This window comes from Syngnathus scovelli, chromosome 19 (genome assembly GCF_024217435.2).
Source record: "Syngnathus scovelli strain Florida chromosome 19, RoL_Ssco_1.2, whole genome shotgun sequence".
Classification (NCBI taxonomy): Eukaryota; Metazoa; Chordata; class Actinopteri; order Syngnathiformes; family Syngnathidae; genus Syngnathus; species Syngnathus scovelli.
In genome coordinates, this window is record NC_090865.1 from 5,079,411 (window position 1) to 5,101,897 (window position 22,487).

General features: G+C 43.2%; 5 protein-coding genes across 14 annotated transcripts; 2 read left to right on the forward strand and 3 right to left on the reverse strand.

The window, feature by feature from the left end:
- Nucleotides 1-168: 168 nt before the first annotated feature.
- LOC125987252 (tyrosine-protein phosphatase non-receptor type 2) lies at nucleotides 169-3,729 on the forward strand. The gene is made up of 10 exons (XM_049751515.2): nucleotides 169-420; nucleotides 665-755; nucleotides 829-929; nucleotides 1,024-1,122; nucleotides 1,240-1,377; nucleotides 1,447-1,656; nucleotides 1,760-1,921; nucleotides 1,993-2,156; nucleotides 2,306-2,380; nucleotides 3,128-3,729. Exons 1-10 carry the CDS (start codon nucleotides 364-366, stop codon nucleotides 3,147-3,149), a joined length of 1,119 nt encoding a protein of 372 aa, XP_049607472.1. The 5' UTR covers nucleotides 169-363; the 3' UTR covers nucleotides 3,150-3,729.
- A 261-nt stretch (nucleotides 3,730-3,990) lies between these two features.
- On the reverse strand, nucleotides 3,991-5,848 carry psmg2 (proteasome (prosome, macropain) assembly chaperone 2). Its single transcript, XM_049751568.2, has 7 exons — nucleotides 5,516-5,848; nucleotides 5,176-5,347; nucleotides 5,055-5,113; nucleotides 4,837-4,955; nucleotides 4,538-4,720; nucleotides 4,348-4,468; nucleotides 3,991-4,118 (listed from the first exon to the last, which is right to left on the reverse strand). The coding sequence occupies exons 1-7, from the start codon at nucleotides 5,615-5,617 to the stop codon at nucleotides 4,041-4,043; spliced, it is 834 nt and encodes a 277-aa protein (XP_049607525.1). The 5' UTR covers nucleotides 5,618-5,848; the 3' UTR covers nucleotides 3,991-4,040.
- A 79-nt stretch (nucleotides 5,849-5,927) lies between these two features.
- Nucleotides 5,928-13,704, reverse strand: zgc:136493 (uncharacterized protein LOC692276 homolog). 9 transcript variants are annotated; one of them, XM_049751545.2, is made up of 11 exons: nucleotides 13,568-13,704; nucleotides 11,988-12,077; nucleotides 8,750-8,904; nucleotides 8,336-8,446; nucleotides 8,186-8,254; nucleotides 7,737-7,791; nucleotides 7,216-7,585; nucleotides 6,868-7,039; nucleotides 6,452-6,630; nucleotides 6,263-6,359; nucleotides 5,928-6,185 (listed from the first exon to the last, which is right to left on the reverse strand). In XM_049751545.2, exons 7-11 carry the CDS (start codon nucleotides 7,580-7,582, stop codon nucleotides 5,993-5,995), a joined length of 1,008 nt encoding a protein of 335 aa, XP_049607502.1. In that variant the 5' UTR covers nucleotides 7,583-7,585; nucleotides 7,737-7,791; nucleotides 8,186-8,254; nucleotides 8,336-8,446; nucleotides 8,750-8,904; nucleotides 11,988-12,077; nucleotides 13,568-13,704; the 3' UTR covers nucleotides 5,928-5,992. The 9 variants fall into 9 exon arrangements, with proteins under 9 accessions (XP_049607502.1, XP_049607497.1, XP_049607503.1 ...); XM_049751540.2 differs by having other exon boundaries at nucleotides 7,737-7,902; nucleotides 8,188-8,254; nucleotides 8,323-8,446; XM_049751546.2 differs by having other exon boundaries at nucleotides 7,676-7,902; nucleotides 8,188-8,254; nucleotides 8,323-8,446.
- LOC125987294 (neurocalcin-delta B) lies at nucleotides 10,291-15,623 on the forward strand. The gene is made up of 4 exons (XM_049751608.1): nucleotides 10,291-10,501; nucleotides 12,822-13,251; nucleotides 13,693-13,798; nucleotides 14,043-15,623. The coding sequence occupies exons 2-4, from the start codon at nucleotides 12,874-12,876 to the stop codon at nucleotides 14,135-14,137; spliced, it is 579 nt and encodes a 192-aa protein (XP_049607565.1). The 5' UTR covers nucleotides 10,291-10,501; nucleotides 12,822-12,873; the 3' UTR covers nucleotides 14,138-15,623.
- Nucleotides 15,624-16,073: 450 nt separating this feature from the next.
- grhl2b (grainyhead-like transcription factor 2b) lies at nucleotides 16,074-22,274 on the reverse strand. 2 transcript variants are annotated; one of them, XM_049751431.2, is made up of 16 exons: nucleotides 22,086-22,257; nucleotides 20,613-20,802; nucleotides 20,418-20,485; nucleotides 20,007-20,343; nucleotides 19,870-19,928; nucleotides 19,637-19,793; nucleotides 19,452-19,563; nucleotides 18,222-18,316; nucleotides 17,730-17,888; nucleotides 17,585-17,642; nucleotides 17,358-17,497; nucleotides 17,234-17,271; nucleotides 17,023-17,114; nucleotides 16,853-16,938; nucleotides 16,704-16,768; nucleotides 16,074-16,621 (listed from the first exon to the last, which is right to left on the reverse strand). In XM_049751431.2, exons 1-16 carry the CDS (start codon nucleotides 22,103-22,105, stop codon nucleotides 16,507-16,509), a joined length of 1,791 nt encoding a protein of 596 aa, XP_049607388.1. In that variant the 5' UTR covers nucleotides 22,106-22,257; the 3' UTR covers nucleotides 16,074-16,506. The 2 variants fall into 2 exon arrangements, 1 of the variants encoding a protein (XP_049607388.1); XR_007487927.2 differs by lacking the exon at nucleotides 16,074-16,621 and having other exon boundaries at nucleotides 16,706-16,768; nucleotides 17,353-17,497; nucleotides 22,086-22,274.
- Nucleotides 22,275-22,487: the final 213 nt, after the last annotated feature.

The following is a 22,487-nucleotide window of genomic DNA, read 5'->3' on the forward strand; positions in this document are numbered from 1 at the left end:
ATTGTTGTTTTTCTCTTCTGCCCCATTTTGATTGTTGAAAATGAAAGTAGAAAAATATTACGTGGATATTATTTATGTTTGTAGTTATCGCTATCACAATTTAAAAGAAAGAAAAAAAAGAGTTGTCGCCTTTGACAACTGCCGGAGGACCCCTTTACCGCGCATGCGCCAAACCTTAAACGTCATCTAGCGAAAAGTGACGACCAGCTAAAGAAAGCTTATCATAGGGAAGTCATAATTCCTCTTAAACACGTACACGCAAAAGAAGCTCCTTTGTTTTTTTTGTTAACATCATCTGGATCGGCTGACGATATGAGTTAGTTAGTCTTGGCAGGTCATTACACTGGGATTACCTCGGTGAAAATGGAGCGAGAGTTTGAGGACATTGAGTCGGAGGGCCGGTGGCACAAATTGTACATGGTAAGTGAAGTTAGCATGTTGCTAACGTTTAACAGACTTCAGATCAGTTCTGTGTGTGATATTGATAATAGAACCACGATGTCCACAGACCGATAAAAAAAAAAAAGTAATAATAGGTATACACTTAGGAAGTATACTGACTGTACTTTGATGTTTAATACTATAACACCTACTATGATTTTATGCAATTATTCATTTTATGGTATTTTTCACAAAAATAATAATTTCTGCTGTCACTTTCCAGGAAATCCGAAGTCAGTCACATGAGTGCTCCTATAAAGTAGCCAAGTATCCTGAGAATCGCAGCCGCAACAGATACAGAGACGTCAGCCCATGTACGTTTAAGACATGCTTGTCTCTAACAAACACAATACCCGACTTTAACTTGCTACCGCTGTCCCCCCACAGTTGACCATAGTCGTGTGAAGCTGAAAAACGCAGACAACGACTACATCAACGCCAGCCTGGTGGTGATGGAGGAAGCACAGAGACGATACATATTGACTCAGGCCAGTTGTGGGCATTGAAATACACAAGTGGGAATGCACACTTATAATATCTCATTTCGGACGTCGCTAACATTTTTGTTGTCCCTGTCTGCAGGGTCCCCTCAGGAACACGTGTGGCCACTTCTGGCTCATGATCTGGGAGCAAAAGACCAAAGCCATCGTTATGCTTAATAGGGTGATTGAGAAAGGCTCGGTAAGCATCACAAAAAGTGATACTGGGCATGTTTACATTATAGCTTCATTCCTACATATCGTAGGGATGTCCTATTGTAGAGCACCTCATCACTTTTCTTTCTTCGTTGTCCGATAGGAAAAGTGCGCCCAGTACTGGCCTGTGACCGAGGAGCGTGAGATGGCCTTCAGAGACACGCGGTTCTTGGTCACGCGGCTGTCAGAAGACGTCAAGTCTTGCTACACCACCAGAGTGTTGGAGCTGCAGAACATTAGCGTACGTGCTTATTAATCTTGCTCGTTAACTACCTTCTCTTTTTTTTAATTTCCAAATCTATTCTCATAGACTGGGGAGAAGCGGGAGATCCACCACTTTCACTACACATCGTGGCCCGACTTCGGCGTGCCCGAGTCACCTGCGTCTTTCCTCAACTTCCTGTTAAAGGTGCGCGAGTCAGGGGCACTGGGGGCAGACAACGGCCCAGCCGTGGTGCACTGCAGCGCAGGCATCGGACGCTCGGGGACATTCTCGCTGGTGGACACATGTCTCGTGCTGGTGAGATTTGATTTGAAAATAATATCGACATCGGTAGTAATATTAGCTGACACGAGGTGGGCATCGATTTCTATCTTTTGAGGAATATATGTTTGTCTGGCAGATGGATAGAAGGAAAGAAGAGTCGCCATTGGACATCCGCAGGATCCTGTTAGACATGCGGAAGTACCGCATGGGTCTCATACAGACACCTGACCAGCTGCGCTTCTCCTTCATGGCTGTCCTTGAGGGAGCAAAGTGCATCATGGGAGACTCGTCCGCGCAGGTAAACACGCTCATAACGTCTACAATCGGAACGTCAAAACACGGAGCTCACGTCTACTTCCCGTCTCGCAGACTCAGTGGCGAGAGTCGGCCCGGGAAGACCAGGAGCCCACCGCCGACCCGCCGGAGAAATGCAACGGCGGCCAGCGGGCGGGACTGCCTGGCAAGGAAGACGACTACAGACATGATGACGCCGAGAGGCCGAGCCAGTCGCCTGACCAGGACAACAACACACAGTTAGTATAGATTATCAACCCATCAATGATTTAAGCGTTGTTGTTTTTTAGGGTTATTTGATCCATTAAGATGAGTTCATTTGTGCCAACTTGATGAATTTTAAAGCCAGATTGGCCAGCTCTAATTTTACGTGTTTGATTTTGGACAGCAAACGACGCAGGGATGACAGTTTCTCCATAGCCCAAAGCCAAAGGATCAACGACGCCGACAGAAAGCGGAAAAGGTGGTTACGCCGGCGTGCAAATGCGGAATTTTCCTTGATTTCCACTTAAGGTCTACGTACCAGAGCACACTTCGTCTTCCCAAGCAAGACAATTCAGTTCATGGACCTTAAGATGGATACCAAGGATCATAAACAACAGCTTTCCATAATCACTGTGACACACTCACATGCACTTCCATTTTCTCTCAATGTGCTGTTCTCTCCTCGCACAGTTTGGGCTGCATTTGCGGCTCGTGACCCAGCACCCTCAGTTTTACGGTTTACAAATAGCTCCTGATCTCGTATGTCCCCCCCCGCGTGTGCTGTGTTGTTTTTTTATTTTATTTTATTCCTTCTTCCGTTCTGCTGTGCTTTTGTTTTGATAAGTTGCTAGGCAACCGTTTGGAATTGTTTTGACTGGGTGAATGTGTTTTTGTTGCACGTTTGCATCAAATTCATAAGTTTTCAGATATGCCTAATGTGTTGAAAGCATTTTGTCAATATCTGAGAACGACTATGGTGCACTAGTAGACTGTCTTAATAGTTAATAATTTCACACTGAAATTATTATTTTTTTCCCCCTACTTTTTTAAAGCCTGCATTTTGTGCTGGAAGGGACAGAAAGTCACAACACATTTTTTAGCCCACCAATTGGAATGCATGCGATGAATCCCCAAGTTGCCAAGGGGCATACATCGTAGTCATCTCCTGCGTTTCATTGTTACGTCGAGATGACTTTTACATATTTTTGCTTTTGTATCATGACAGAGCAAAGACCAGCGACTTCTGACACGGCTCCACCAACCTGGCTGCCATCAACAACGAGAGAAAAAAAAAAAATCGGCAGGGAAAACACCAACCTCTCTGTTCTGCTTCTTCTTCGCCAGCACCTCCTGTTCCTCTTCCTCTCCAAACTGTTTACAACACACGCCCACTCAAAGAAAGAAAGAAAAATAACAAATTACACCAGCATTTCTTCAAATGTTTTTTTTTTTTTTTTTGCAGCAATTGTCATACGTTTATACAGACTGATATAAGACCTATGCATTGACAGGTTGTAATTGTTCAGATGTGTATTTTTGGGTAGGAGAACTTTTTGATAAAAATGTTCTATTTTTTTATATTAAAAAATGTACCTCAAATGAAGCAAAGGCAACGGCATGTACAATTGTACATATTTTTTTTTCTTAAAAGTTTGCGAAGCAGTATATATTAAAAATATGTTTGCAACATTTAAACCCAGAGTTTGATGAAAAAAGTAAAGGCAATGATTTTTTTTCCTATGTTCTCTTCTATTAAAAACAGTATGTAATTTACATAATGTATGGAACTCTGTAAACAATTGGCACAGTCATTGCTATGAAATATCACTTGTTTTCCACTTGTTATTTGAAAAATACAACGGATACATTTTGTTCATGGAAGCTCTCAAACGTGCCCCTGACAATTCCGCAATACAAAGCGTAGGACGTACCAAAATGAAAACTTGAGGGGGCTGTTTAGCGTTTTTGTTTCAGAGTCAAGTTACGGACAAGGCGGGGGTGGAACTGCTGGGAAACACTGTATGGCTTTGGGCCAAGCACTTTCAGTTAGTCAGAGACCAAATGAGGTCAAGCAAGAGAAACATTCACTCTGGCTCTTGATAGATTTTATTGAAATATAGAACAAGGTTACAAAAAATTCAGAAAAGGGCTGGAGGGATGCCGCTCCCAAACAGAAGATTCCAGGAAGTTGGAATCTTCCATTTGGGCTCCCGGTTCTGAAAGAAAGCGGCAAATTGAGACTTAGAATGGCACAGATATTAAAGCACTACAGTATACACAAACCATTGAATTGTGTTGCTAAGAAAAACAGCAGCACCTGAATCTATTAGCTTTCCCATTACAAGTTAATAGTGATTAGTTATTTTGATCTAATATCAGATGTGGATTTTTTTCTCGAGTTTTGTGTCACTGAGGCTTTCCCCATCAAAGTATTTAGAGACTTACCGGGTTGTCCAGCAGATGGAGCCAATCGTCCATATGATTGACAAGCGCCAAGGCGTCAGGTACATTGTCGCCCTCCGAGCAGAAGATGAGCAGTACTGCCAGCGGAACGTCCTCGGTGCAACTTAAACAGCACCGCATTCTTAACACGCACATTCCTGCTGTAGACTATATCAACAAACAAATGCCTTACCTGTCTATGTAGAGGCCTTTAGTAATGCCTCCACCGGGGACGTAGAGTTTTGGCTCTTCAGTTTCGGCGTCTAAACGTCCCGGGCAAATGGGCATCCTCTCCATCTCTATCCAGCCCAGATCCTTGAAGGCATCGCCGATACACTTCTGCAGGCTTGGCGTGACCAGGTACCTTAACGGGGTCCTAAGAACAAGCACACAATTTATCATGACATATCAAAGCAATTTTTTTTTCTTCTTTGTGACTAATTTTGGTTCTGATACTAAGTTTTAACATAAAGATTAGTATTGTTGTGCTACCCTTGCAGTTGCTGGTCATCTCTTTGGTAGGCATGGCTGCTGGAGAGAACCACTGTCCGGGAGAAGCCACTTGCCTTGATCCAGGACAGTAGCAGCTGACGGAAACATCTAGATTTCCTCTGCGAAGTAGGGGGGACCCATCAAACTTGCATGCATGTGCATTTAATACAGTCTTCTTCTCATCTTATGATTCTCTGATCATCTCTTGATTGACATACCTTGACAATTGGTGCTCTGATCTGAAGAACTGCTATCTTGAGCTCAGGTGCAGCAAAGACTATTGACAAGAACATTAATTGTTATCATGGATTATGGAGATTTTAAGAACTGGCGATTCACCTTCTGCGGCTGTATGCAGCTCATGTGCGTCGTCCTTGCCAGTGGCGTATGGGTTGTTCCCCGCCATGGGAATGAGGCAGTCCGTGTGGAGAAAACCGACCCTGGGCAGGTTCAAGGTGGATATGAGGAGATCCACCGCCAGCTGCCCCACGTTGCCCACTGCCACCGCGGGCTAATGTTATGAGACAAACTTTCACAAGTTAACAAGGTGGTACATGCGTTGAGCAGTTTTACTTAATTTTATTTCGGGCTAAGATTAGCAAGCGACAGATGAATAGAACAGACGTACCAATATCTCGTTTTGGATTCGTAATAAATGGTGTATATTTGCTGGACTCACCAAAACAAGCGTGAAATCTTTAAACACAGGCGTAGAGTTTTGTGAAGTGATAAACATGGTTGAATTACGTGACTTTAGTTTACAATCAAACGATGAAAACATTCAACAGCTCGCCCAGATTTCATGTCAAGCGCTCTGGGGTCCTTCGAGTCTGACGTCAACATTGAGGACCCTATAAGTGCCTGTCATTAAAGCGACTCAAATGAACTCTTGAGAAACATTTCAAATGGTAGTTGCTAGACTATTACATTATTTCAATCATGCGTTCAAATTTATGTTCCGAAGGCAGAAGTTATCTTATATTTTCACAAAATGGACTTTTTGGTTTTAAACAGGCAGATGCGAGTGAGCCGTGCGTTACGTTGAAAACGTCATCGTTTATAGCCATTAATAACAAATAATAACTAATACCTAATAATAAAAAAAAATGGTTTTTAATTGAAAAATACACGTAACTGTCCAGAACCAATATTAATGTTAAAAGTGTTCTTTAACATTGTTGGGAAACTCTAATGATAAGCATTTCAATTCATCAGGCATGGGTTCTCCTCTAATGGCAGCCAGGGCATTGTCGACCATCTTCTCCACAATATTTCTGAGGGTGGTGATGGTCATCACGCCAAGGTGAGGGGTGATCAGCACGTTGGGGAGGTCGAGGAGAGGATGATCCCTAAGTCAAATGAAGAACGTGATTACAGATAAGCCACTGAGACTTCAATTAGAGATGCTGTGATTCAGTGTGAGAACCTTGGGAGAGGTTCAGGATAAGTCACATCCAAAGCAGCCGCTCGTATGGTCCCGGCTTTCAGCGCCTTAACCAACGCGACCTGGTCCACCACTGCACCTGAACAAAGAAACAATACAAAGATGAAAAAAAAGGTGAATTCACAAAAGGAGAACCCCAAATATGTGGATGTTCACTATCTACCACCCAACCTCTGCTGATGTTGACTAGTGTGGCGGTGGGCTTCATGAGGGCCAGCTCCCTGCTGCCGATGAGGCCGGTGGTCTCCGATGTCAGGCACACGGATAGCACCACAAAATCAGAACGGCCCAGCAGGTTGTCCATGTTCTTGCAGTAGCTCGCCCCCAGCACTTGCTCCTCCTCCACACTTCTGAGAAGAGACAAATTCTCAAAGTAAACATAAATTAATCCGTTTTGTGTATTTAGTGAGGCAAATACAGTGGAGGCTTTTATGTTCTACTTGTTTGACTGTATCTGAGACATTTTATTTTCTAGGTGCTTCTAATTCAGGAATTAAATGCAGAGTCCATGTCAATGCTTTTATGGGTGTGATCAGCATTGTTTATGCAATTACTCTTGCGCTTACGGAAATTACAGTACATCTTACCTTCTGTTTCTGTTACAATAGAGAATCTTCATATCAAATCCTTTGGCCCGCTGAGCAATTTTGCAGCCAATATTTCCCATTCCGATGATTCCCAGAGTGGACCCCGAGACCTTGATGCTACCCAGGTATTGCGGCATGACACTGGTGTTGGGGTCCATCATAATTCGGTGACCTACAAAGACACCGGTACTACATGTAGTACGAGACAAACATAAAAATATCACACGTAGCAAAGACTCTCCTCAACCTTCGCTAACAGCCCAAACTGACCTCTGATGGAAAATGTAACCATTCACATAATCATTTCTAGCATTCCTCCCTAGCTACAAGTCTACTAGCCATAATCACCTTCAACGATATTGCGCGCTGATGCGAGGAGGAGCGCCATAGCCATATCCGCCGTACAATCACTGACCACCCCGGGCGTGTTGGCCACCTTAACCCCCAACCGGGCAATGTAGGGTAGGTCCAGGTGGTCATATCCCGCCCCTGCGGTAGCGATCACCTTGAGCGCCGGGAGTGAGCTGAGCAGCGTCGGGGTGACCTGCGGGATACATGCCCATATAAACAGAACCTGGATTGTGGGGCCATGCGCTCCCGGGTCGTTCAGGAAGTCCTGGTAGAGGACAAGCCTGAAGTGCTGCCTAAATTTGTCCAGGAACTCCTCCAACATGCCCTTCTCAACAATCAGAGCCCACGGTTTGTTGCTGTCCATTGCCTGAAAGAAAAGTAAAGCAGGACAAAATGTTACTCAAACATTTCCTTCACAAATGATATAAAAAGCGTCTATTGTGAAAATTGGACAGACCCTTAATTTGCAGACAGAGGATAAAATAATTGAACTGAACTAAAAAACTGAACATCCACACCTGTAACTGGTCCCTCAGAAACACACCGAGCCTGTCTTGCTTGCGTGTGTAAATCACTTGTACAGTCGAAACATGAAATATGATGACACGTCGCCGGTCTGGTTCGTGTTGGCATTTGGATTCGAGGGAGGGCCTTCACTTTGCTTCTAGCAAACAGGAGGAGGACCTTTCCTCGTCATCATAAAAGTTAAGATCGTTAGAAGACATCTAGCACTCGTTCTTCTTATTTGAGGATCACATGAAATAGGCTGGATTTAACCATGAATCATTTTACAAACTGAATCTTGTTTAAAAAAAAAAAAAAAGCTGCCAAATTATTTACAATTGTGTCTCATTAAATCAAAATAATATTGGTCTTTATGCCTCTCTTTGACAACAATATTTATATATTTACCCACTCACTGCAAATTGATTGGACTGAAAAAAAATGTCAAAGTGATGCATTAGTTACCTTGTGATGTTGATGCAAGCCCTTTACTTGAAGCAGCTTCCACTCCTTCAGCGGTCTCAATTTAACTCTGTAGATAGTTAATGTATCAGCAATTAAAAGAGCTTGCGTAATATTAAAATACATTTTAACAGATACCTAGCAATGATACCATGTCTGTGTTTGGTCAATCATCGACATCGGGGTTTGTGGCTCAGCCATTTTGGGGGGAAAAAATGTTGCCCAATCAGTAAAGTTCACAGGGGTGGAAGTCTTGTGATGACTATAGAATAAAAAATTGAGTTAAAGTTGATTAGTGGCTAATATGATAATGACATTACTGTGGATGAACCTTTGATCATGTGCACCAAATTTCATCTTGTACTAAAAAACACAACTAATCAGTTTCAACAGCCTCCTATCGTGTCACATATTCCAATTTGGACACAGATGTTGCTGCACGAGAGGGCCTCGGAAAATCCGCTAAAAAACACATGGCCGCACACCTGCCAGCTCCTCAACGGGTTCCTGCGAAGAAGCTCAACACGCCATTGCTCAGCATGTCCCTGTTTGAGAATAAAGTCACCTGTAATCCAGTCAAGCTTGGCCGTTAAGTCCGCCAATGGTGACGCACGGCGGCCGCTGCGGTGAAGTAATAGGTCAGCCAGGCCTACCCTTTCCCACGGGGCGCAGAAGATGATGATCTTAGTCAAAGTCTGTTGCTCCCTAAAACAGCAGCACCTACCAAGGCACAAGAAGAGAAATTACAGTTATTCGGGAGATGTTTATCTAAAGCGATATAATTTGTGCATGGAGTCGACTGTGATTTTACGAAATGCCGCACAATGCAAGAAAGCGCGTTCTTGCATTGAGTCCAATTATCCAATGAGAAAAATCTCATGGCAGTGAATGGCCACCACTGGAGGCGATCCAAGGTTGACACTGAGTGGTTAGGTAAGCGATAATCGCAGGAGCTTGGTGGATCGTCTTCTCCCGTGCAGATCAACGGCTTCTCAATGCCCCCCCTTCAGAAAGCTGATGTTACCTAATGATGCCGCCTGTTGATGCCATGGGGCCACCTCGCCACGTTCGCTTTGTTTACACCAAAATGCACAGTGAGGTGGGGTTACTCTTTGGTAGACAGCTGGTCAGATCAATGTTATGCAAAGCTATTAGTCAGATGCTGCCGCTTTCCAGCACTCAGGCGTTCTCTGCCTCGGGGGTCCAAACTAGCCCAGCGGATTATGTGGATAAAAGGTCAACATCTTTACATTGTCCAACGACGGGGGAGCGTGGCGCCGAATTACGCTGGCGTGCGACATGACATGCATTAAGGCATTGATGTTATGTCATTTTAATGCATCAGTTTTGAGAGCAGATTATATTGCTTCATACTATAGATGAGATTATTGTTTGGAAATATATGGGACAATAAATCCTATGAATAAGAGTACGCTATAGATTTAGCTATTACAGCCATTTTATGGCGAATAGCTCATTTTCCAGGGCTCAAAGTTCTCCACGGTGCTCCTGACCTCTGTTGATGTTTTGTGATTGCCGTTTATTGGGATTCAATTGCCTTCTGGGAAAGCACTTACTGAAGGCAAAGAACATGATTCATTCCAAACCAGCATTCAATGTGTCAGCACGCTCTGCATGGCCAGCCTGCTGACTCAGCAGAAGGGAGAGAGGGCCCATTCTAAGGCCATTAAGAAAACACGCCCAGGAACAGCGGCTGAATAAGCCGCGACGGCTTTGTGTCCTGCTAATCATCTTAAGGTAAAGGCAAAGCGTGGCTGCAAATGTGCCTGCATGAGGACACCTGTACCGTACTGAGAGGCTGGTGACCATCATTAGAAGTATCTCAGTTTTATCATGCAATGGTAAAAAATAAGGGGGGGGAATGCAATCCTAAACTATAACAGAATCTAAATTAAAATCATGTAATTTATCCATGCATCGATCAAAATATTAATTTTCTGTACATTATGGTGCAAGTGTACCTAATAAATTGTCTCATGAATGTCCTAACGAACCACTGGGTTTTACGTTGCCAAGCCAACGGGGCCTCTCATTGGTCACCTTCAACCCACGTGACGCTTAGACTTTGACGTCACGCCTAGAGGATTGCCCAGCTTGCAGTGTGTACGTCCAGTCACAAGCGAACGACGAGAGCCGGAGTTTGGACCGAGACCCAGCCGGGGAACTGCAGCTTCCCGTGTGGCTTCTCGCGACTTGTCACCGCCTCTTTGTCGTCTCGGAAACTTTCGTCTCAAATTGTTATGGGCCATTAAAGACACTTTTTGGAGGCTCTTCCACACAGCGACTTGAAAGCGAGGTAAGTTGTTCGGTCCCATCGCCCTCCTCCCCCCCATCTCCGAGGCACTTTGGTAGCTTCCTGGTAGTTATGTTACTGCACAGGTACGCCAACAGGTCGACGCAACGTTAGATAAAGTTATTTTGCACAACGTGTTTTAGTCTTGCAGAGAAGATTCGTGCAGCGGATAAAGCTTAGCTACTTCTGCCTAATCGGATGAGGCTGCTCCACTCGGCATCTATGAAACCCCCAAAGGGAGACATGCTTCCCAATGCATTATGAGCTATTATTTATGTTTCAATTAAAACAAAAAAACAAATGTAACTTGCTAGCAAGTCTTTAGTATTTTAATTTACTGGGACAAATTCCTAAATGCATGCGCTGAATTTTAACGTGCGGTCCATATTGAGACGTAGCTGTCGATTTATATGTCTTTGTAGTGTAAAAAATAAATCAAACCTCAGAACTCATTGTAAATAAAAGCTAAAGCAAGTGTGTACACAGTACTTGGAACAGGAGCAGGAAAAATACCATCCATCGGGATTACATGATCAATTGTTATGTTTACATTTAAGGCTTTCAACTTCAAGACTCTGCAGTCCTCCCCACTCGACCAACTAATCTATGGAAGGAAAAAATAACTTCACAGATCTAGCTAATAAAGTTCATTGGTCACTGAGGCTTACAAGAATACCACTGGTGGTGATGACAGGGTGTTGTAAAAACAGAAATAGTAACCCAGAAACTAAAATAGTAACCCTAAAGACATTACAGAAGTTAAATGTGATGTTCTAAAAACACACACAGACAAAACAGAAGAGCTGAAGAAAATACAGAGACAGCGCGGGTGGAACCGAGAGCTAATAACCCCTTTGGAAGCGTCCTTCTGAACACTTCAAATGGCGAGTAATGCTAAATCTGAAAGTTGGCTCTATTTGTGTAGATGCGGGCAACTGGCAGTTTGATCTGCTCTGATGTTGCCTGGACTCCGGTTAGGCCTCCATGCATGTAGACGCGGGCTCGCTCAAGGTTTAAAACAAACAGTGCCCTCTTTGTGCTACTCGCCAGCAGTTTGCTGCCACTGTTTGTCCAATGGACAGTCTGCTCACCAGTTTGCAGATGTCGTCCGCGACACTTTTTGGGTTTCATAAAAGCGCCTGTGTCGCGAGGATTACCCCCCCCAAGTCCCCCGCAACATTGATAATGCAAGGTTGTGTTTGCGTAGCGACGATGGCACGATGGAGGGACTTTGTTCAAAAGCAGCGAGAGTGACAAGCCGGTTTCAGTTGACACGAGACAAAAGGTGTGTTAGCGAGTCAAGCATCAGGAAGTGACACAGGAAACGGTTTTTATGTACTCAAAAGTGGTGGGAGTAGTATTATCTCGGAGTTTGATCTGTTCTGGTTGCACCCGTTTAGTGGCAGTTGCAATCGTGTAGAATCTAGCGAACTCTGTACGACTGTCACAAGAAGAACCTTCATCCCCCGAAGCAGATGGTATCACATACCCTGAGTCGTCTTTCTCCTCATCATGCACACGCCAACCTCCTCTCACTTTTCAGGGGGATTAACTCTGGTGCTCTTTAGTTGGGCTTTACCTGCGGGATATAAATGGAGACTCTTGATCATTATGTAAGCTGAAGACAAGATGTTCAGGAAAACCCGCATAGTCCAAAACTAAAGTAAACAAACACAATGTAGCAATGTACTCATTGCTAATTACTCTTAAAACCTAAACCTTTAAAGAAAATGGGTTCGGAAATGAACCGATAGACGAGGAAGTCTTTTTAACATCTAGCATCAAAGCATTTCAATTTGATAGGTAAATCTAATGGCACTGATTTACAATCATCTTGCAAATTCTTTCGAGCCATCAGCAAATGTTCTTTTGCATTGTTCTTTTGTTCTTCCACCTGAACTCTTCCATCTCAAGAGGTGGTCAACAAGCAGGACATGGCCTGACCATGTGATCCCCCTCGTGTCCATCTCGGCAAAGCCGCGATTATGTAACAGTCTCGTTTGTCCTGCAAGTGCAGGTAAGAGTCTTAACGGGAGCAGAAATAGCCTGGTTACTTCTGGCGTCTGCTTTGAGGGATGTTCAGAGAGGCCATCATCGCTTAGCTTCTTTTAGAATGTACAACTCCGGTTGGGAACAGCCTAAAAACGAACACACTTATCCAACTTTGTATGACCTTCTGTGCTAGGTTTGAAGGTCCGGGGCAGACAACCCTCTGTGTAACCCTTTCGTATTTTTTTTTTTTTTTTTTTTACTTTGAGGTGCCACAATAGTTTTACAATATTATTTGGATGCTTCCTAACAACGTTCTTGTCGGTTCTTTCAGACGTCTGAAACCACCGCCGCTCTCTCACCACACATCACTTTTACCATCAACCATGGGGAAACAGAACAGCAAGCTCCGTCCTGATGTCATGCAGGACCTGATGGAGAACACTGACTTCACCGAGCACGAGATCACAGAATGGTACAAGGGCTTTCTGCGGGACTGCCCCAGCGGCGCCCTGTCCATGGAAGAGTTCAAGAAGATCTACGCCAACTTCTTCCCGTATGGCGACGCCTCCAAGTTCGCCGAGCACGTCTTCCGCACGTTTGACGCCAACGGCGATGGCACCATTGACTTCCGGGAGTTCATCATCGCTCTGAGCGTCACGTCCCGTGGCCGGCTGGACCAGAAGCTCAAGTGGGCCTTTAGCATGTACGACCTGGATGGCAACGGCTACATCAGCAAGGCGGAGATGCTGGAGATAGTCACGGTGAGTCGTTGCTCAAGCTCGCTGCGTCGCATATACCCGCATGCCTGCGGTGTAATTTTAGCAAGCTGCACTTCCTGCGGTGTTTAATTTCTAGAAGCTGCCTCTTGACTCAGCACCACATCCAGCTGCTGTGTGCTATTAGGGAGTGCCGACAACCTTCCTCGTTTTTTTATTTTTTATTATTATTAGGGATCAAGGGTAACATTAGGGTATTCATTTTAAAATGTGTTTATATCAAAGTGAAACAAGTGGAACTTGAAAGCGCAGAGAGCAATGTGAACATAGTCAAAACTTCAAATCGAATTTAATCACTCACTTGAGTCTTGGTGTGGTCATCTCGAGCAAAATTAATACGTTTGAGTCTGTCAACGACGCTGGTTGCCATCAAGTTGAAAATGACTGAAATCCTTTCTCACGCTGTGACCGGTCTTCTCTCCACAGGCCATTTACAAGATGGTCTCCTCAGTGATGAAGATGCCGGAGGATGAGTCGACGCCTGAGAAACGCACGGATAAGATCTTTCGGCAAATGGACACGAATCGAGATGGTAAGATTTTTATTCAGCATTTTAAGGGATTTTTTTTTCTTGCAAAATTACAACTTAATTCTATTAAAATTATAAGATTTTTTTTCTCATTTAATTATATTTTTCCACAAAATATTTTGTGAGGTCTTTTTTCCTCCTAGAAGTATTTAAAACAATTAAAAGAAGTTTCTGTCATGATATATTTGCTTTAATTCAGTTGACATTTTACTGATCCTTCTAATCATTTTTTTTTTTTTTTGTTCAGGTAAATTGTCTTTAGAGGAGTTTGTGGAGGGCGCCAGGAGTGACCCGTCCATTGTGCGGCTGCTGCAGTGCGACCCAAGCAGCGTCGGCCAGTAAGCGGCCGGCTTGCTTCTCTTCCTATCACCTCTTTTTTTTTTTTTGCAATTAGTTCCTCAAAAAAACACCATCTGAAGGACACCTTTGACAGACTGTATTGCTGTATGCGCAGGACTTGTTTTTTTTCTAAAGTGAATTTAGGAGGTACCAAACTGCACTGAATCCATGGTTGCTGCTGCGCTTTTTGAATTGGGAAGAGTCAGTGGATGACAAGAACTGAAAAGTGAAGCATCTTGGGAAATGTAGTTCCTCTTAACGTCAGAAGGATTTTAACGCACATTTTTTTGGGAGGAATAATACACAGTCGAGCCCCTAATGAGGACCGTGCTGGCTAGACATTCAGAGATAAAGTGAAGACATGTTGAAACCTATAATGTTTGTTTTTCTGCAGTATTATTGATTTTTAGAATTTTAACAAAAGGCTCCAACTCCGGCTTGGCGCCCCAAAACTTTTTTTCGATTTTGTTCTTAAATTGCACAGTAAAATCCAGGCTGTAAACATAATTAACCATTTTTTATATATACATATATATATTATTTGAAAAAACACCACTTCAACTCAAAATCAAATGTTCTATTAAATGTCTATTAATGTTTAAAATCTCAAATAATTTCCTTATTTATTTCCACCATTTTTTTTTTTAAATCCAATAAACTCAAATGTTGGCCAGTGGACGAATCATTTTGGGTCTAATTGTATTTTTTTTTCCTCCCAAAACTCCACATACATAAAACAAAAATAGCTGTTTTAAGGATATGTATAGTATTCTATTCTTTTATGATGAATTCACCTTTAAAAATGTGTAAATTATTGCAATGTTATGTTTTTCTTTTACTTGAAAGGACAAAAAAAGATGTATATTTATGCTAGACCAAGAGCACATGTATGGTAAGCAGAAATTATACCGCAACACATACGCGTTTAATTTTGTTCCCTAAAACCAAACGCGCGTATGTATTTTATGATTTATGATTATATTTGCTTGCCGTACATTTGTGCGTTGCTATGCAGTCACACACAAAATGGCGTTGTGGGAAGTGACGTTTCCCCAATATGGCCGCTCACGCTACCAATTTTTTTGTCATACATGTATTTATGTTTGTCATGCTTTAAAGCTGCACCAAATTTCACCTTGACTGACTTAAGTATTTTTTTTAATCCCTGCTGGTGTGAAGACACAATGTTGTTGTTTTTTTAGTGGAAAGGAAACAATAATTTGAAAAAAGAACAACTGTGATAATGACGGCGGAAAAGGCCGTTGAGTACTTCAGTCCCACTTCCATTAGCATTTTGTGGTCTAAGTGCCAAATATAGATGATGAATTTAAAAGAATAAATGTACACACAGTATTGTATCATTTATACTGTACAGTTGTTACCTGTCGAACAAAAGAGGATGTCACTATCATTATTATTTTATTGGTAGATTTTGTAAACTTTGTGTAGGATGTCCATTTTGTTATTCAAATAAAGACGAAATAATCAAGTGGATGTTTTTGTTGACTCTCACACCAAATAACAACCAAAGGAATTGAAAAACATATAGCAGAAACATTACAAAATATTACTCACCAACTTTATCTTGGGCTTCAATTAGCCGCAGCTGCTTGCCGTATTCCGAGTTGTCCAACAGCCGGTGCCGTAAAGTGTCGTGTCGTTTCTTGTACGACGATGAATAAACTTCTGGGCAGCACACAATTCATTTATACGTGTTATTGGACATAATTCGGCGATAAAGATTCAATCTGGTGCCTTGTACTTATATACCGCGGGTGGCATGATTATACCGTTAGCTTCCGGCTAACGTCAAACTCGTCTGCGCATGCGTAAATACTACCAGCGGGAGAGTGCGACTCTCATGGATTATTCAAATCGATTATTTTCTTAAGCATTTTAGTGGAAACATGCATAACAGATGAGATTGATTACTGATATATTTCCATGGCACGTGTATTTATTCACTTTTTTTAACAATGTTAACGTGAATAATAACATTTTCATATTTATAAAAGTCACGTGAGGGCTCTTGTCAAAGAGCGACTTGTTGCAAAATTGCTGAAATGTGAAGTACTTGAAATTGATGGATACATAGATACATATTATAAGAAAAATAAATAACTACCAAAAAACAATAAAAACAAATCAAGTCTGGCATGCAGAGAAGCTGCAAACGAAGAACTAATAAAGACTACATGTTTACACAATGGGTGGGGGATTCGTCAATACAAATCAAGTCTATGTACACAATGACAAGACACTTTGTACAGTGGATCCGCCAATATGGACTCCATTATTTCTGCCTTTAAGGACCAGCGCCGATTACTCCGTGCAAGAGTAGCCCACAGTCTTAAAACTTTTTTTGGGTGTGCTCATATTTCAGTCAGCGTGACCTTGTAGGTGTCAGCGTAGGTCTCCATGTGCAGGATGAACGTGTCTTCGTTGGAATAGTGCTCGATGATGTTGTCGTCCATGTTCACCAGGATGCTGGTGAAAAAAGAAAAGGAAGGGAAAAGTTATATAATAGCAACTTTGGCGCCGTAATAATTTGCTGCTGACTCCGCCTCACCCTTTTTTGCTTTTTTTGTAGACCTTGGTGATCTTCTCCGTGGTCAAGTTGTACTTCTCAGATATCTGTAAATGGAAATGTTGATTGTGCTGTTTTGACACCCTTCACCCTGAAAAGAAGTGGCAACCAAAATGGCAGCCGCCACTCACCGCGTCCATGAGGCCTCGCAGCGTCGGCGACTTTAGCATGAGCGCGTCGAACACCTCATCTGTCTCCTTGCGGACATACAGCAGAACTGTGGTAGGACAAACATGTCATATTACTAAGAGTAGCACGACCGTGCATTACTAGTAATGTTCTTTCAGGCCGGCCTCCATACCTCTCTTGTTCACCTCCTCCTTAATCTGTTTCTGCGGCGACGGACACAAGTCGTCCTCGGACGGCCGGAACATCCTCTTGACCAACACGCTCCTGATGCAAACATTGTCATGAATAATACTTGATTGAATTTATGCTTTGCGTGTAGTGCATCTCATTTGCATATCTTTTTGAGCTGATGTAAATGACACTTCACGTTTGGGCACACTCACCCTTCTCGCTCCATTTCCTCTGTGTTGAAGGTGAACACCTGAAAACATAGATTTGCTTTTATTTTATTTTATTTTAATTTTTTACATCAACATTCTTCTTGAATGCTGCTATATCGTACCGTACCTGTCCGGCCCTCTGCAGGTTTCCAAAATGGACGTCAGGGATGAAGAGGACAGGTTGTGCTTCCAGGTCGGTCATGGTCTTGAAATATGTGGTATCTGATTTCTTGGGTACCGTTATAACACCCGCGCCTCCATCTTTACCTGCGTTCCAAGGAACAGTTTTTCATGGCTCCCGTTTACTGTTAATTTATCTTGAATATTCTCATAAAATTAAAACTATTGAGATACCTTTGGATTTCTTACGGAAAAGCTTTCTCTCTTCATCTCTTATCTTACGTTCTGCTCCCTGAAAGAAAGAAATGTGTGTGAACTAATATGACCACAAGGGGGAAGTATTGTGTTCTGATCGAACTGGTTTAGGATGGTGTCTGACCTTGTCACAGAAGACCTTGATCTGCGAGTAGGCCCTGTGCAGAGGTTTGTTGCTGCGATTGTTGTAGCTGTAAGTGTCCATCTGGATCATCAGAGGCAAACCCTTGACGCCCTTCTGTGACGAAAAGTCCGTACTCAGGCAGTTCACCGTGATGAAGATCTGACGAACAGCGCATTCATAGGGTCATGTATTCATGTGTATTATATTTAGACGTTTGTGTAATAAATTAGTCACAGTAATTTGCCAACAAGTGAATCAGCATGAGAAAAAAACCTGTCTCGCTGCTTTTTATTTCTTAACACCCCTCCGGCATGGGTAAACATACCTGACTGGTTTAAAAGAGGTTGAAATGTCAATAACTGTCATTTTGCAGTCTTTTGTCTGCACCGCTTTCACTACATAGATGGAATTATTTTTTTTTTTTTTGGTCCAATTAGATTTCAGCATCTGTGTTGCCATGTCAATTTAATCTTTTTCAGCCGTTTTTCTTACCTTGGCCTCTTCGTTGACATCCCACGTGAAGGAGATGGCATTGTAAGCGATTTCTTCGATGTTGCCGATGGTGTTGAAGCTTTCCTTGTAGTCAGCTGGGAGGAGAATCACAGCATTAAAAAAAAAAAAAAAAACACACAGAGTGGTCATTAAAAGTCACAAGCAAGTAGCCATTGTTTGTTCCTGATAAGCAATCCAATGGCGCACGCTTCAATTTAAGTCTTATCTGGACAGGACAAACAAACGCTCTGGCTTCAAAAAAGCCGCTCAACAAACTCTTTTAGTGGTTGAGGAGCAAACAGGTGTGTCTTCGGAATTCTGTTACTTAGAGCAGCAAAGAGCCCCTTTCACACTGCCTATAAAAAGTTGCCAATGTTTTGCAGGGCATTTGCACCCGAATTTTGATAACAAAAAAATGTTTTGCAACACATGGCCACAAGGGGGCCTATTTTTCACAAAGTCTGGGTATTACGATTATATGTTGTGGAGGAATCAACATGCATGTTAGGCTTTACTTGTTCCGCAACAGGTGCACAATGGAGACAGGAAATAAGTATCACCCACCCACACACACACACACACACACACATAGGTTTTTAAATGAGCTCACGTATTCTATGACGTGGCCCCGAGGCACCTGCACATCACACACACACACACATCCTCTTTACTGCTAGCTATTCAAATCAGCTCGACCAGCGGTTTCAGGTTGCGTCCACCAAGAGGAAAAAGGTGCAGGGCCGCCTGTGATTTAGCCAGCAAGCTAGCCGGGCGGTTGCCGTCAATCCGTGCTGAGTTTACGCCGGACTCATTTTTCTTTGTTGATGATCCAATATGAAGACCCCCATAATGCCAAAATGATTATTTTGAACGGACCGCGCATCTTCACATTCCGCTCCTTGTCCTGACAAGCCATGTGTGCGTGCGTGTATAGCCGTACGCACGTGTGTGTGTGACATACCTCAAAGTTTTCGTGGGGGTAGCAGGCCCGAGCTTGTCAAACACACAAACAAGCCTCTCACACACATCAACAAGTCATAGAGAAGTGATTCCAGTAACAATTCGCTATTCTTCAGGTGTGTGTGTGTGTGTGTGTGTCATGGTGGCCGTTTAGCCTGAAGGCGGGCAATGAGAAGGGTGGGGGCTTGTTTGCTCTCAGTGTGGCCTTTTTTTTTTTTTTTTAACGGGCATTCCAGCATCGGAATTAAAGTTAAATCAAACACATCTCACCGATGTCCAGGACTCTCTGCTTGGCCGTGTGTTGCCGGGAGTGCCAATACTTCCAGTATTTCAGCTGCTCGTCTCTGTTTTTGTCCTCGCTAAACACCACCATGATCACACTCTGTGAAACGACGTAGAGGAGATGTATAATATTTGTTCCAAGAATTAGTTTTCATCACACTCGCGGCACTCACCCGCACTTTGCTGATGGGGTGTCGTAGGCGTTTGTTAGCGCTGAGCTCGTTGAGGGTGACGGCGTAGAACTGGCCCTTGTTTAGGTAAGTCATGGGGCCCTCGCCCTGTTTCTGACGGAGCGAGCGAGTGGCATCCAGGGTGTACTGGAAGCTCTCGCTATGACATCACGGGACTTGTTAGATCTCATAACAAAACGGGGGGGCGCTTGTGTACACATTGGATGGTGACTTACGTTCCTTCCTGGTGGAACAAAAAGTCATCTGACGCCAGCGAGGAAGGCGTGTGGTACTTCTGGCGAGAAAAACACAAGAGACACTTATATAAAAGGAGCTTTTTATTAAATATTTGGGGACCTGATTCCTTCCTCACCGTGTCCCCTTCCTCGTCAAAGGGGCTGTCCGGCGGGCTTTGCTGGTCCTCCTTCACGTAGGAATTGTGGCTGACTGTGGTCACCTCGTAGGGGCTCTGCTCGTAGACCACCCGAGATGCCTCCTCGCCGTCCACGCGATAGTGGAGCCCGGCGCCCGTCGTCATGAAGACAGGTGCGTAGGACTCGGCCTTCACCAGGGTCACGGAGGGCGCCCCGCCAGCTCCGGGGCCACCGGGGTCTTCCGTGTTGAGCGACAGGTTGACGGGGACTGACTTAAGAACCTGGACACGGTTGTCCAACGTCTCAGCTTCGACGCCGTTGGGGTTACTAGGCAACCTGGACAAACACGTAGCAGTGATGCCAGAAACAGAACATGACTATTTGTTTAGCAATTTAGCATGTTGACCAACCTTTTCTCCTGCTCTTCTGTTATTTCCGCAACTTTGGGAGCGTTCAGGAGTCTCTTTTCTTTAGGAACCTGGAAGACAACCAACATTTGTAGACTCAGATCACGATTTATTTTAAAATCTTTGAAAGGTGAAATAAAAATATACAACTGAGATGCGGTTGCACAGTTTGAAGTCCAGATTATGAAGCCAAGGTACCTTGTAGTAGTCGTAGAGGAGGCCCAGGGCGTTGGCGCTGTCCTCGTCACCGTTGATGCTCATCATGGCCTTAGTGGCGGCTGTCAGCGGGTTCTCCAAGTAGGAGCGCCAAGCCTCATCCTCGCTGGTGTAGGCCCGCCGCACGGCTGGGAAGGAGCTCTCGTTGGGGACCACCACCACCAGACGCTTACTAGGCGGACACCATAGAGACCTTCACATTTATTTTAGGAACCAGGGCTTGGCAAACCCTTTCACATCATGGGCTAAGATTGATTTTTAAATCAGACAGAAAGAGGAATCTCGGGAGTCTAACCTATAATAATCTGATCAGATTCAGTAGGTGCTGCTGTTTTGGTTAGCAACACAGTTGTCACAGTCAAGAGGCTTAAGTTTAGTGGGTAAGACCACGGAGTACTACAACATGGCGTATTGTCACAACAGCTTTAGTTTGGCCCGGTGTCAACTCGGCGCCCGCCAAATGTTACACAGCACGCGATAGACATTAGCGGTCGCGCCTTGGCCATACACACCTTTCAATAACACACACAAAAAAGCAACTGGTATGAGAAATTGTGTTGACTTTTTAATATTATTGAAAATCTATTTTTACACGTATAAAAAAAAACTCTGGACTGACAGTAATCTTGATTGATCTTTTAAAAATGAATAATCAGATAAATATAGAATCATCTGTATAGTCATACAAATGAGAAAAATATAATTTAGCCTAATATAAGATAAAACATCATTTTGCATAAAATATGATCTGCAAAATATAACCAGAATTGGTAGTAGTAGCAGCTATATCCATTAATATGTTAGTGAAACCAACATAGGAATAAAAAAACATTTATTTGCAGACAAAAAAAAAACATCCATAACGCTTTGGGGCCCACTTTTTTCTCCCCACAATCATTAAGTCAAATTAAGCTAATAGGGCCAAATGTATGTACAAAATAATGCCTCAAATCACATCAAATGCCAAAATTGCACAATTTAAGTTTTAGAAACATTTGGAAACAAAAAAGAATTCAGATTAAAAGTTCGAGAGGCTTTAAAGCACAAAGCATATCAATACTAGCTCAGTGTTCTTGATGAATAATCACCCGCTATTAATGTGCATATTTACACAAGGCCGTAGGGCTCGTGCAGTGCAAGGCAAAATGCAAATATTGAAATTAAAAACAGAACAAAAAACGTCCATGCACATTTGAAGGTATTTCCTTTGATTAAAAAAACAAAAACAAAAAAACGGCGAATCCAAAACAAGTATTCCTCCATATCTTTACATCATCAGAGAACCACAAATGATGAAAAATGATTAGTATGCGACTATTCCTCAAATTCAAGATGTATTTTGCAGTATTTCCCCCCAAAAAAATGATTCCAAAGCGAGAAAGAAAAAAAGTGGAACCCCCTCTCCCCAGTTTGGTCCGAGAATCAAAGATCGTCTCCACAGGTAAGATCACTTACTTGTCTGTCTCCTGTGACATATTTCACCTCCTCTCCCCGGCGTGGTGCCTGGTGGAACTGGACTTTCAAGTCGGAGCAGGTGATAAGAGGAGCGGGTTGGCAGAAGTTGGCGTACAGGTAAGTCCACTTTTCTTTTTTTTCCCTGAGTGTTTTTTTTTCTTCCAGTTCTCCTCCTCCTGTCACCCCCGCACCGCCACCCGCTCGTCTCTCCCGCCGGCAGGTAAACCTCCACTATCCCTCCGCTCCCTTTCTGCATACAAAAAGTCGATTTGAGCAATTTATCACGATGTCAACATGATTTATATAAACTTCAATACGACGATGTTTGTATTTGGCGTCGCTTAATCGCTTAGCTTTGGGAAATTCTTTCACAGCCGAGTGAGGGGAAGGTGAGGTCACCGC